This window comes from Watersipora subatra, chromosome 3, assembly GCF_963576615.1.
Source record: "Watersipora subatra chromosome 3, tzWatSuba1.1, whole genome shotgun sequence".
Lineage (NCBI taxonomy): Eukaryota > Metazoa > Bryozoa > Gymnolaemata > Cheilostomatida > Watersiporidae > Watersipora > Watersipora subatra.
Window position 1 is genome coordinate 70,522,524 of NC_088710.1, and position 15,338 is coordinate 70,537,861.

At 37.7% G+C, this 15,338-nt stretch overlaps 1 protein-coding gene across 1 annotated transcript; it reads right to left on the reverse strand.

The window, feature by feature from the left end:
- Positions 1-3,872: 3,872 nt before the first annotated feature.
- LOC137391403 (uncharacterized) lies at positions 3,873-14,730 on the reverse strand. Its single transcript, XM_068077865.1, has 5 exons — positions 14,449-14,730; positions 13,564-13,692; positions 9,320-9,429; positions 6,936-7,089; positions 3,873-4,867 (listed from the first exon to the last, which is right to left on the reverse strand). The coding sequence occupies exons 2-5, from the start codon at positions 13,640-13,642 to the stop codon at positions 4,485-4,487; spliced, it is 726 nt and encodes a 241-aa protein (XP_067933966.1). The 5' UTR covers positions 13,643-13,692; positions 14,449-14,730; the 3' UTR covers positions 3,873-4,484.
- Between the last annotated feature and the right edge of the window lie 608 nt (positions 14,731-15,338).

A 15,338-nucleotide genomic window follows, 5' to 3' on the forward strand; every position in this document is an offset into this window, starting at 1 on the left:
AGACTGTCAAATCTCATCCTACATAGTTAATCCGTTCTGATATTTGTTTTGTATGCCAAAACGATTATTTGTCGGAACAAGTATTCTTATAAGAAAACACTATATTTTGTTTTATTTGTTTCATAGTTAAAAAACTTGACGCAAAGTTTTCAAGTATACTCATACTTCAACATACGAGCATTACAGTGCGTTTTGGGATTGAGCTCGTTTGTGTCTCAAGGCACGACTTTTTATGTAAAATAACTTAAGGCAAATTTATCCGTTCCCATACTATAAAAAGCACATATAACACAATATTACGGTAGAAAAACGTATTTTTAATTGTTGTAATTTGGTACTTATACTAACAAACTAACAAATACCTATTTAGTTGTTAGAATCTGCAATAAAATGTAACGTTATTATGTACACTACTGTGAGCTTTTACCTTGGAGACAGATGATAACGGCTGAGATATACTAAACCTTTGTGACGCTACATACCAGAAACTTTGAATTGAACTTATACGAATTTAACTTACTTACACACTTACAGTTAATTTTTAATCTTGCACTTACTTTAATTTTGTCGTCTTAATGTTGTATTGTTTCCGGTTTGGCACTTTTTGCCCCGCATTCCCTATAACTTTTAGCCAACCTTTGAAAAAACTTTTTCAAACTGATTCGAAGAGAAAGACCGAGCGATGCAATTTATGAAAGCAGCTTCTCGTCTACTTGGCCATATAGTAGCTATCGAGTATCAGCTTGTATGCTCACATACTCGTATCTCAAAGCAAAAACCTGCTCGAAATTCTGCACGGTTCTCAGTTTTCTGGTATGTTGGGGCACACGTATGTTAAAGATTGACTTGCAACAAAATTCATATTACAGTTATTTGGTATCAAAAGATTCACCATGTCTTACTCTGTTGTATTGTAAGTGCCAAATATGTGGAAATGTGATTACAAGCTCTTCAAAGCTCAAAAACGAAAAGCCGCCGTAGATTGTAATCTCTGTATTTCGATGACGTAACCACGAAATTTGGTTATCGTCTTGTCACGTATGTTTTCACGTGAATTGAAAGGCCAATAAAAAGCTCAATATAAAACTTATCGTAGTACTAGTTTATGACAAACACTTCGGGTTTTACCGAAGACCCCGTATCAAATATAGATGCTCGCTACTTTACAGTTTTGTTTCGGCATTATTCAATCGTCAAGTCGTAATCTGAACATGTGACCAAATACTTTGCAAATAATGTTTGCAGCACTTTTCGATTATCACAGGTGACCAACAGGCTCGTCATGATTATCAGACAATGATATGTACTCTTTCGAGCTAAGGTTACAAAGTTTAACGATTTTTTACGGTAAGTTATATCACTGCTAAAAGTGACAGCATTACAATGATGATAAAATAGACGCGTAAGAACAATATACAGTTTTATTGAATGCGTGAAGTATATTTGTGAAAATATTTCGACGAATAAGGTTGCAAGAAAGTGTAAACAGAAACCATCTCTCACAACTACATCACATTTGAGCCGTTTTGGAAAGGGAATCCAAACTACGGCAGTCTCGTGTAGCTGCAATTTTCTGTTCGTTTTTGAGCTTTTAAAAGCTTGTAATCACCTTTCTACATATTTTGTACCTACAACACAACAGAGTAAGACATGGTGAATCGTTTCATATCAAATAACGGTAATGTGAATTTTATTGCAAGTCAACCTTTAAGGTATGACTGTAATAGTATTAAAAAGTTGCATTATGCAATGAGATGTAAAAAGTTAAATGTAAAAATTTGATTTATACAGATTATTAAATTAATAGCGTCAAAATAAAGAAAACATGTTTCTATTGTGACTTTGCGTTTACTTCAAAGGAAGGCAACTGGACGTCTAGTCTTGATAATACAGGATATAGCGCATAGGTAGAAAGACGGTGAGAGTGAGAACTTTAAGTTAGCATAAGTTATTTGTATTTTTGATAATTTTACTTTCAATTGTTGCATTCTGTCGTGTTACTCACTTCAAGCATTTTTGTTTTTTTATAATTACTAGCTTTAGTTCTAAAAAAACACTGGCGTTGTTTTTTCATCACAGCTACTACTTTTACTCGTTCCCTAAATATTTGTTATTTCAAAAATAGATTTAGATAGTTGGAAATACTGTTTAATATTATTCAAACACCGCAGGACTAAACTGTGTGAGCAAAAAGTACAAACATACGTTTAGAAATAATGTGGATGTAGATGTCAAAGATGTTAAAAATCACTGTGAAAGTTGAGTGAAGTACTTGCTCCAATTTTACATCGCGTATCAAAAGTTCATACTATAGGTCGAGGTTTGACCACATCGATTAATAGAGTAAATTAGAGAGTAATAAAATTAATTCTCCATAGGCCCAAGTCATTCTTCAGCATCTTTTTTTCCACCAGTCTCATTCTGATTGGAGAGGATAACTCTAAACTCATTATTTTTGTCGTATCTGCTGTACCCAAATACATTCTCACAGCCATGTGAGACATTGCAGTGTCTAAAGATGGACAATGAAATTGTTTATAATTCAGCTTAGCATTAGCAACATCTGGCTAATTGTCCCAAACTTATCAAAGAAATAAGGATGCACCCTTGAATAAACAAGTGAATACAGCCAATTTTGTTCATCTCTGTCCGGCATATTATGTGACCAACCTGTTAATAACTGATTGGCAATTGGACTCGCATCTATCTCTCTGTCGAAACACATTCCATCTCTCCACTGGCATATGTATCAAGTATTATTTTTAATATTCCATGATATCCAACCAATGGACAATTTCATGTATTCAATGCCTGCCAGATTATTAAACCGCTTGTGACCTACTTATGACATTGAAACTTGTACAGAAACAGCCCTGTTTAAAGGAGTATTATCTTTATCATTATTCCTATTTAGAAGTTATACCAACTATAGCTGCCGAGCTAATTCAGCTTGCAACTTGTTAGATGCCCCAAACCGTAACCTCTACTTGTCTATGCTCAAATTCTTTACTTCATCATACATCTAAGTGCAATGCGTATGTAATATCTTGCTAGCTTGAACAGCAGGAAATACACATAGTGTCAATCCTTTCTCGTACACTCGCCAAGTTTTTATAAAAATCTTTTTCAAAACATTGCGTAAGAAAACTCATGCAGGCTTTAACAAACTAAACATCTGAACAGTCTCTTTGGTTTAAATACTAATTAGGACAGACTCATGGCTGAATGTAAAACCAAAATCAATAGCGCAAAACCAGACCCTAACAACCTGTCAGGAGTCGTCTTACTACTAATATAAAACTGAAGTAATGTTTGTATGATTAAAACTTGGCTAAAATATGAAATATTCACACTAAGGATTTAACCCATCTTCTAATCCCACCAGGTATCAAAAGAATTGTGACCGTATTTGGAGTTGTCTTCTTGAATATTACTTAAACCAAAAATGAGTTAGAGAATTATCTTCTCTAACTCTTTTCTGAGAAGATGATTTCATTTGCAGTACTCGCTTATATACGGTGTTAGACCTGAATACAATATGCTAAGACTAGCTTAACAAATAGCATTACCTGAAGTTTTGCTGATGGTTTGGGCATCTCCAGAGTTCTATAGCTCTACTCAACGGAAGGCAGTTGACAGTTCAGTAATGGCTGGTGCATTGCATCATACCCGTATCACCACATATACTAAACTTTATATCCTGTTAATTTTTTGGGAAGAATTCAGTAGGACCGGATAACCTTTCGTATTTAGGGTTGAGGAATAACACAGTACAATAGCTTGCTCAAACAAAGCAGTGTGATTAACCAGTGCCCTCAGCTTGAGTGTGCTCAAATGTAGTACATAATACTAGTAAAATCAGCAGAAACAAGTGTGTAAGATTATCACATATTTATTTCATTATAAGCATTAAAAAATCTGACTTCGCTATTGGCAAATATTATTGCACAGTATATGACTTATATAAACTATATACACGTTTTAAATGCAATACTAGGTAATTTTATAATTATATATCTTGCAAAAAGACTGACAACCTGTTTTATTAAAGCGCATATAGAATTTTGTATGTCTAAGGTCTCTCTTCTTGATGAATAAATATCTCGTAAAAGAACGACTTTTTAACAAATGTAAGCGCTTCAACAAAGTTACAATTTAAATTCTTGAGCGAATTTGTTATGGAAGTCTGACACAGCTTTACAAATAGATAGAGAGAATAAATATGAAAGGATAATTCATAGAATACAAGCGCAATAAAACCAACATACGCATTTGAATGCAAAAAAGCAGGTATATCTATTAAATATGGTGAACATACGAATAGAGTACTATGGGTATAGTGTTAAAATAGAAGTTAGTTAACCGTTAGCCTGTGAACTGTTGCTGCAGCAAATATGATTGTCTCACAATAACCCTTCCTTCTATATACGACAAAATTAGAATAAATGATACAAAAATAGAAATCAATAATCATAACCCGCCTTTTACGGTACGTCAAAATTAGATACGAGTCTATTACTGTTAGAAAGGTGCGAGCGTATAGGCACTTCGTATTGTTCATCTGTGAGCAGATGTGACATCTGGGCCTTGGTCTTCAGCTTATTTCGCTCGATCACCCAGTGCTTCCGCGAAGAGTTTTTTCGCTTATAGAACCAGACTTTTACAATGACTAGAATAGATGCCATAACAACTACTAAAAATATATAAACTAGGACCATGACTAGCATGAAAACAGGATGCACCGTCGACTCTGATTCTGACCCTGTTGTGTTGGAGTCTACACTTGCATTGTGTTCAGTTGTCTGTTTAGTACTTTGAGATGGCGCTGAGGTGTCTGCTGGCGGACTGGCTGCTTCCTCCAATGAGCCTATAAAAAGAGTTGTTAAACTGTCAGCAGTCATCAAATAGGTTAGTACAAGTAAATCTACAAACAGCTTTCTGCCTTAAATCCCATGAGTCATTATTATTCACAATTTCGAAACTTTATTTGTCCAAAGAGGCAAAAATTATGCAAATACTAATTATTATCTTAATATTTTCAATTTGAATGAATAATTATTCACAAACAAGTTTAATGTGGAAAAGACCTAATTTGAATATTCAGTGATACACGGTATTAAAGGTACCAAGGTTTTATAGAACACGAACTCTAGTCTAATTGTTTGGTAGAGATGTCATTTCAGAGATCAAAGGTGCAGACTGCTGAGATTCCAAAAAAACATATTGATAATGAAGTTATCACAGAGAAGTAAACTACACACTTTACGAATAATGGCATATGAATTAAATGAAAAACACATAGTCGATGTTTTGCGTTGCTATTTTGTTCTGCTCTGACTGCACAGAATGATGCAAGGGAACGATGCATGACATTGAAACATAGCGAACTGTAATAATAATACCTGTACTAGCTTTTGCATTTAGTTATCATTTTTGAAACAATGTCACTATTTCAGAAATGACTGTCTGATTCTTAATAATACTTTTTGCTGAAAACAGTTGCATTTGCATAAGTTCCGACTCTCCTATATTTTCATAAATGAGAACAAGGCTAAGAATAATGACGAGTCTGGTCTCGCTGTTGTGCCAATTTTAGACAAAATGGATGAAGCTAGAGTGGAATAGATGGAAGTAGAGATTTATCCAATGATGATCAACTCTTTCAGTCATTTACAGGTGCATAGGTTACTCCTAGGCTAATGAAGCTTAAAGTGTTGGTGTCAGAAACGACGGGTTAGTCAGCTAAAGGTTGGCAAAGTGAAAAAAATTTTGTGTCGATGTGTGCTGCCAAAGCTTGATATGTAGAATGAAGATGGTTCAGCCGGTTGTCGGTTCTGCTGCCAGAATGTGATCAGCAGTAGCAGTAGAATATTGAAAACAACTTTCCTAAGAGCCCATGAATGACTTATAACGAAAGATGAGTATGAACACTTACTGGTAATTTGAAACAGTTTTTCAAAAATCTTGAATTGTCGATAAATTTAAAACAAAATGACATTTTTTTCAGTGAGTAAAATGTTCTGCGAAAATTGGGCGAACTCCAGTTTGAGCTGATTAACGTACAGATAATTGTTTCAACATTACAACCAATCAGAGCAGATCTAGAACAGCTTCATGTTTTCATATAGAAGAAGCTAGCATACGCTAATAACCGATGAGAATGACGAGCATATCAGCCAGCAGTGTAGATTGGTCAATGTTCTTGCAAACTGATTATCATTAAAATAGCAGATTATCCATCGTTTTTTTATGTCATCAATTTGTTTGCACACGCGCTCATTCGCAAAAATGCCGCCATATCTGTAAAAAACGATCGTCATTCTCTTATTTAATAGTATTTTTTGGTGTTGTTTTGATATTATAATAAAAAAATTGCTGACAAAAGCATCGTTCGCAAAAATTAATTGCAAAAACTTTGTTTTTTTTAATGATAAAAGTTGTCTACAAAGATGGCGGACAATGATAGAATGACGTCACAACAAAAAGAAGGATTTGGTAGTGTTTACACAGCTTTAAGCAATAGGTTCCGACCTCTACTATTGTTTACTGATACTACCATTGCGGGAGAAGATAATCCCAAAATTGAATATTGCAACCAACTGAAGGCCCACAGGCTGTAAGCCTCAGATGCAAGCACTTTCGATGACTTTGGAACTCAGTCTAGTTTGTTAGTGTTTTGTATAACTCACTTTTCATTGGCTAATTTTGTTAGTGTTCATAGTGTTCTAGGTCTAGAAAGAATATGGCCACCATTGCATAATTTCTTTGGTGAGCAATGCAGAGCAATGCAATATAAAAACAACTACAGACTAACTTGACTGTAAGACTCATCTGCCAATATACTAACAATAAAAATTTAATTTTTCATATATGAATCATCCTGAAGCAACCATCAAGAAAATTGATAGTACAGCGTAGCCAAGTTTGACAAGTACCTGTCACGTCGGGAAGGGGCAGGTCAAAATTGCAGTGATCTGTATAGCAGCAAGCAGTATTGGGCCACTCAGAGTTATATGGTCCCGGGCGAATGTGAGAGCTGTCGCACCAAAGAGAGGCCTTGACACAGCCCATGGTTATTGCTGGCTCAATCTGTAACGGACAAACAGTGTACAGATTGGTCAGTGACAACAGGCTGGTTTTCAGCTCGCAACTTCTGTAAGATTATCAGCTATATAAATGAGCATAAGGCAAAAAAACGATTCAAACTGAATGGTTTAGGGAAAAACTGTTTAATGATCTCTAAGAAATATGTCATACGCCTAGGCAGCCATAGACGCCTAGCCAGACACAGACGCCTAAGCAGGCACAGATGACTAGGCAGCCATAGACGCCAAGGCAGCTATAGACAGCTATAGACGCCAAAGCAGCCATGGGCTATGACAACTCTATGATCATAGACTGAAAGCTGGTTGTCAGTTCAAAGGGGTATTTAGTATATTTTTATGTAGAAATTATTGCTCGGCATGCGTATATGAGCCGAGCGAGCGCATGACCTCTGTAACACAGCACCAGACAGACTCTAGAATGAGCAATACTTAGCAGTATTTAGAGCATGTATAAAGCTACAAGCAATAAAACCAAATATGTCTGCGTTGGCTGTCTGCCCTGTCATCATGTTTTTGTTAGATTGACTCGCCACTTTGTCACCGCACTGGCCAGCACAGCATCGCCTCACTGAATACTAACAGACTTCTTCAGTCATGATTTATGTGCTGGAAACTGCACACGGCGCAGTACTTAATTGATAAAAACACGAGATAAACAAGCGATTTATAACCATTATTAATACTAGGCAATAACAATCTCTATGATGTCTTTGACATGATATTTATCCATATGTAGCTATCCACTGTCTCTGTGCCACATAGAATTGCTTCTTGAATTCATCGCACACCCCCACTCCATCTCCTACCCTCACATCAGAGAGACTCACAGCACTCACAGCGATGATGCCGGCAGAGCATTTGATCCTCCAACTACCTTGGCCAGTAGTCAGCAACAGCTCTGACTGAGCGCCTTAGTGTGGGCACAGCTTTCACTAGACCTTTTAGTTGGGATACTCATAAAACCTTCAATGTGATTTTAGTCTCGATTTTTTACACTCGTTTACTGTTCTTATAAAAAATTTCAAATGCACAAGAAATAAAATAAAGGATAGCCTCAGCTCTCAATATTAAAAGGTCTAGCAATGCAGGCGACGCCTGCTGAAAGATAGCCTCAGCTCTCAATATTAGAAGGTCTAGCAATGCAGGCGACACCTGCTGAAGGATAGCCTCAGTTCTCAATATTAAAAGATCTAATAATGCTGACAAGGCATGCCGACGAATAGCCCGAGCTCTCAATATTACTTTGATTCATGGTAAATCATACATTGCTTGTGAAGGTTTTTAGATACGAATATATAGCATGGCCAACGAGTGTGCCAAGCCAGGACCTCTCATAGCCTTGTTTTAATATTAGTTAGCAACTGACAGAGCAGACAGTTAAACGAAAAGCTGTTTGTAGAAGAGTCGAAAGAGCAATGGACAATTCCCTGGATTAAAAGTGGCTCTTATCTAGAATCAGGCTTAAAAAGAGGCATGAGCGTGGCTAATACGCCGGCTATCAGAGTAGCTATATAGCTATCATTGAGTAATCCAACCCGATGGGTAAATAGACACTGTTTAACTTCAGCCTGCAATCTTCTCTATTTTAGTTACCTCTGGCAAAAATATGTTTAGTTGTAATTTTTCTTTAAACACCTATTTGCGACATCTTCAGTTCACTGCCAGTGCAAATGAGAGTCGGATGCCAGAGCTGATAAGAGCCTGGTACCGGTTCAATAGAATGTCTTGTGTCAGCTCTAGTGAAACTCTGGTGTTAGCTAAGGTTAAAGTTGGTTGTCAACACAGGCAAGACCAGGTGTCAGTACCGGTGAAAGCTTGGTGCCAGTGCGATTGAGAGTCAGATGTCAGCACTAGTGAGACTCTGGTATGAGTCAAGGTGACAGGTGGTTATCGGTACTGTTAGAAACTAGTGTTAGCGTAGGTGAGAGTCTGATCTCGGATCTGGAGAGACGCTGTTGAGATTCTACTGCTGATACTACAGGTTGCTGGATGAGCTGCACTGCCTCTAGTGATGTTTCATATGTTAATACTGAATAAATGATTCAGTGTTGATGATCTTACGATAACCAGTAATGCGAATGTGGAGCCACACAATAAATCGCTTGGATGGTTAACTGGAGTAAGATGAAATGTGCCTTAGTATTAAACCATCTCTGACAACCACTTTGCTCAGAAAGTCCGTTCATAAGCTATCAATTTACTTCTGAACCAACCTTGGAATAGTACTGCTTGTAGCAGCCCAGCTCAGGGTTACTTTGGACACACATGTTAGACCTGTCTCCGCTCAAACACTCGTCTTCCGTGCAGTAGCAAAGCAGAGCATCTGCAAGTAAAACAAAGAGCAGAGTTGTAAGTATGAGGCGCAGACTTTGGATTACAATCAACTAGTTAGACTCTAACATGCCAGAGAACAGGCGAACATCTCGCAAGACTCTCACAGCCATAAAACCTGACCTTAAAATGTTAAATAGCATGTTTTACATCTTTACAAGCAATAAATGCGATTAAGATTGGGGTTTTAAAGGCCAGGCAGGCGTATGAAGTGCCAACTATAACAGACACCAGATCAACTGATGCAAACATAAACTTATTAAGTATACTTTGTAATTATTTATTATAATATAAACAATGGTTTATGTTATAGTTCTCTAGCGGGAGGCGTATTAGCCTGCGCTGCATAACATGATTGTTAATGAGTTTATAAACACTGCCATAACATGATACGATATTGAAGAATATCAGAGGAGTCAGGCTGCTAGTGCCGCTCTCTACAATCCTCAACAAGCTAATATTTATTGCGAGTTTTAGTGATGCTTCCTTAAGCTCACCGAGTCTGCAAACTGCAGCTAACCAAAAATGATGTTTGGTCAGCATGTGCTATAACAGGAAGTGCTGTTTCTTCACCCACACCCCTTTCTGCTACTATCCCCTTACTATTCCCTTTGCTAAACACTTGCTAAAGCCGAATCATTAACAAGAGGGGACATTCGTACATTTGCGTTCTATAGCGCGTGTTGAAATAGCCTTCACATAGGCAATACACTGGTAAATAGAAGGTTGACCGCAGAAATTTCCCTTTCAGTATCGCACATCGTCAATGGTCGATGCCGTGCTCGCTTCGGCATCACACCGGGGCTGGCTTGTAGCTAAAGCTGTGTTGGCAGAAAACGATCATTATTTTCTCATTATACGTTTATATTCTTATCATAAACTCGACTATCATCCCCATAACACCCTGAACTCACAAGCCTTGAGACCGTGTAAGAAGAAAGGTCATCAGATCCTGCAGTCTTATGATATGCCTTTAAGAGTTTACTGCCGTTTCAATCTCGCTACAGCTGAGAGCGAGTGAGCATAAACAGCCAACAGATATATTTTATGACAGGTTCTTGTCTAAGTGGCTCCACTTTAATTACCGGTGTTGGGCTCTGACTAACCCGTGACTGTCAATAACTTATGTATTTCTCTCGCTGTTTGTTTTTACAGAGAAGCTATATCTTGGCATCTTCAATAAAAGAGTCAAGTACCACCCATCAAACACTCAGGAATAAAGAGATGATGAATGAAGTCTCTTCAACATGAGCAACTCATCTTATTAATATCATTCTTCTTATTCGTATCGTTCTTCTTATCAGGCAGATTGTAAGAAAACAGTCTTGGTAAAACGCAAAATCTGTGTTTATGTTACAATATATGAATAAAACAAACTATTTACAAGCGGGTTGCCAATTACATAAATAATGTGATTAGATGTCTCTAGCGCTAGGCCTGCCACAATGTGACAGCGTCGCAGGTCAATTCTTCAGCAGACGACTGACTATCTTATCGTCAGATAGGAGCGAAATCAAAAGTTTATGTAAATTTTTGGATCAACTAGAATGACACTGGCCATTATTAGCTGGCCAGCGTTACATGAACCACCCTTAATCTTATGAAGGCACTGAACATGAGTTCGAGGTTTGAAATCAGGCTGTAGGCGCGTCTATGTGAACGAACATTCAGAAGTGCAGTGTGGCAGTTCTTATTGATAGATAAAAATTGATAAGCGAATAATTCCTGAGCCCACTGAGATCTCGCTGTTCAAGAATTAAGGATTATTTGAAATAGTGTGCGACCATATGCAACTGCCGATTCTATCACAGGGGTTTCTTTTCGACTAGCTACAGTAACTGTCAGGTAAAAGACCTTGTTATTTCAAGTGATTGTAGTCATTGAATCTCAAGTCAAGCAGAGTTCCTAGTCATAAGGATGCTGAAAGAAAGTGCTAGAACATATCTACTCAGTTTGAATAGACATGAACATCCTTGACCAATCATGATAAACTCTGGTTGTCTATGTAGCCTATATAGCTTTAGTTTTTGTTAGGCTTGTGTCTATTTTGCTTGTTTCACACGCACACAGTCACTGTTGACGAACAAGTTGCTGGCAGCTGCTGGCCACACGTGTTGCAGTATTTCATAGCATACGACAGCCCGCTCATTATCTCACTAGCCGCTGCTTCTATTCATCTATCTGGATTCATTTTGAGCCAAAGATTAAAATTCTTCGCATTGCTCTAGGATTCTGGGATCGAAATATAGATCAGCATGTGCATGGGTTAGGGCAGCGGGTAGATCAGTAGGTAACTAGCCACTTCCTGCCTCCGCTTATAGAGTTGTCTGCTCGTAAAGACTTACTATTCTAAAGGCTAACTAAAGGTTAAAATTCAGTTTATTTTTCAAATTTGTCTGCGAATCCCGACTCATAGTTGGCATTTAATGTTAGTCGCATTAGTTTCTGAATTATGTTTTGGAAAAAAGGAAAGAAACTATAAACATCTAACTTTTTAAGTCATTGAAAGATGTATCCTAAAGTTTTCTACAACAAACATGTACTTATTACGAATACCCTGAGTTCTTTTATCTGACCAACCCAAAAATTGCTTTACTTGATGACTTAAACACCTTTAAATATCAGTCTTTCATTTAAATGAATTCTGCAACAAAACTTGTTAGTCGATATATATTTTTCATTTAGCAACCTTTGCCCAAAAGAACTTGAGAATCATATAGTAAATGAAACATTAGTCCATTTACAATGATTATGTACTAAGCTAGGTAAACCGCAGCAGTTTTTTTATATTCTTGTGTCTATCGGCAAAAAATAGAGTAATATAATAAACAACCAATATTTGTGCCAGCAAACAAGTGAGAATTACATGAAGAAGGTTAAAATTCTGGTGGTCTTTGTTGATGCATAAAACCTCCAATAACAAGCAATTAATTTTTTGTCAAGTGCATTTCAAAATGACATTATTTCATAACAGGTTTGGTAATATATATTGTCACACTATATCGCGGTATGACGACGTTTTCATTTCGGCGTTCATCATTGATTATGTGAACCGTAAACCGATGACAGCAACGAAGCAACGCGGAAACGCCGGGAATGTTTGCAGCTGTCAAACTTGCCCATTATTTCACCGAGCATCGACGACTGCCTTTACAATGTGAACCATTTAGGAGATAGTATTGGCAGTCGCTGATAACTGTGATTTATTTATTTCTGTTTATGATAGTCGCTGCGGGACTAGTATTTGGTGAAAACAAAGGGGTTTTTAGCGAAAAATGAAAAAGAAAATTAGAACACTACGTCATGGAGTATTTGCTGATGCAATTGCAGATGGGGTTGGGATAGTGTGAATATTGTTATCATCGAAGATCACCGAAGTACTGTGGCATCAACGCTGAGATACGGCGATATAGTGTAAACCAGCCGTAATTGTATAGAGGAGTGGAGTAGGAGTGGGCTTGTTGACACTCCAATCAGAATGGAAGGCATTGGTGTAAAGGTCTAGTGACTATATCGTAACCTTTAGGAAAAGCTAAATGTTGGACATTCTACTCCTGAGAGACTATATAAAAGAAACATCTCAACAATAACAACCTTAAACTTAAGTTAAATAAAATTAATTAGAATTATTACTCCGTCGCTCTTATTACCTGTTACTTGATGACAAACGAACTTAAATTTAGCCTCCTGCTATCGAATAGCTTATTCGAATAACGTTTTTCAATTTTTGTACGAAGATGCTTCATAATAGCGAGTAGAGTATGTCCAGTTTTCTATAGCTCTAAATATAAATAAATGCAACTTTGGAAGTACGAAAATCTATCGCAGTCAGGCTAAATTAATTCGAGCTACATGTATCTATTTTACTAATGTTAGTCATCAGGCATCCAGGACCTAAGGGAGGCCAAGAGACTGGCGACACTTACATTTCCTTCCCTGTGCTGCAAGAAAGCACCTGGCATTGTCTGCGTATTATGAGCTCATCTATCCGATTAATACACACAATAAAATATTCAAAATCAACACTAGACATTGCTATATACATAGATGTCTTGCGATTGTTTGTCATAGCGGCGGCTTAGCATAGATAATGTAAAGAATGCTGGCTCTTTATTGATATACTCACCAATCTTTGCGAGTGAAAGAATTGCTATTAAGAAAGTGCAGAGAGCTGACCAAGCCAGCGAGTCTGTTGCCCTCCTCATGACGAGCTAGCATTTGACGCCTCCTTTCTGTCTCCGGCCTCCTTCTTTTACTGAAAATAATGTAAGATGCGCCATTAACGAGTTAATAGACCAAAACAGTATAGCTGATCATTTGAGTCACGCCAAAAGCCTGCCTTGATAATGGTTGAAGGAGACGAATGGCTGGCAGTTTCAAATGGATGAGCACGCTGTCTCTGGTCATCTGAGCGCTGAGCATTTTGGGGACAATGCTAATGAGGAATGAAAAACTATATGCATGTCTCAAGTGACTACTGTAAAATCTTCAAAGGGGTACCATATCACCTAACAGGCTGAGCTCAACACACGGTTGACCTCACCCTCAGCTTTTCAAGCATAACACGCTCGACCCGCAGGTAAACAAGCGCAAACCATTTTATGAGCTCAAAAAGTAGCTTGTCACAACAAGTGATTGCCAATTTACACAGTGCCTGACGCATCATACCAATATGAATAGAATGCAGATTATGACCATTAATTGGTATATCTGCCAATAAATTTAGATAGCCCTGTATAAAGAGATAAAGATGCCCCAAATACAAGTCCTCTAGTGCATGCTCCGCACCAAGGGTTAACTGCAAATCTCTGCTGTGATATTGAAGCGCATGCCTTTTCTCTGGGTAATAGTTATCGAGGTTGCGCTGTCTCTACTCGCGATCCAACGCTACCACAATGTAACAGACCTGACCAGAGATCGCAAATAGGCTAATTTCTCTGTGAGCTTTAGATAAAAACAGCAGTTGTATGTATGTCAGACAACTGGTCAAACTGTGTGTAAGAATACTCACCATTAACCAGCTGGTCAGTAGTTGAGACAACTAATTTCTGGCATCATATCTTTTATGCTTTCTCAAGTTTTCTCTGAGGAAATCAATTTCTGTGTCTCGATCTATGGTTTCTTCTTGCGCTCTGACCATAAAATGATGGAACAATTAGCCAGCTAATAACCCTCCTTGGAATACTCTATGGTTATTAATAGGAGACTCTTTATCTTCTAACTAATCGTCGTGCAGTGCGAGTAGAGGCTGTAGCAGTTGCAAGCCTTCTTAGTTGCTTATGTTCTAAAGTGTGCATACGAGCGTGCACAGTATATATAGTGGAGGTAGCGGGCGCGACGTAACTGTAGCCACATATAGACAAGTGAATGATGCCTGAGACGCTTGGCCTCCATCTCTATAACCCTTGACTTCATTTATCTGATATTGATAATACAAACATTGGGTACAGCTTAGAGAAGATCGGGTACAAGTATAAATAGCCCTCTCAGCTCACGAGATGGCAATACAGAGCTTAGGCTAACAGAATTCTGTGGTCGTAATTTATCACGAAAGCCAATCCTGGGAGAAGACAGGCGTCAGAGTGTTCTGTAAGTCTGCGCATCTCAAGGCACTGAGCTCTGTTCTCATCTCTGGCCTGCTCACTCTGCAATCGCAGGATTACTGTAATTAACAGTTTGTTACGCAATATTAAACAATTGGGGTGACACTTAGTGCAGCAATCTTGATGGCTGCGCGAGTGATAAAACTGAGGCATTTAGGTTAACACTTCGTATTAAAGGCGCCATGAACAAAAATCAACTGAATTGTAATAGAATTTTTCATTAGGAAAAGATATCACTATGACATTTATATTTATGATGCTTAAACGTTCTTATTTTATAAGCTTTAGCCGAACAATG

Excerpts from the sequence above, each read along its gene's own strand:
- LOC137391403 (XM_068077865.1), bottom strand. The coding sequence starts at position 13,642 with ATGAGGAGGGCAACAGACTCGCTGGCTTGGTCAGCTCTCTGCACTTTC. Across the intron at positions 7,090-9,319 it reads ACAAGCAGTACTATTCCAAG|ATTGAGCCAGCAATAACCAT; the intron begins GTTGGTTCAGAA and ends TGTCCGTTACAG. Across the intron at positions 4,868-6,935 it reads GCCCCTTCCCGACGTGACAG|GCTCATTGGAGGAAGCAGCC; the intron begins GTACTTGTCAAA and ends CTCTTTTTATAG.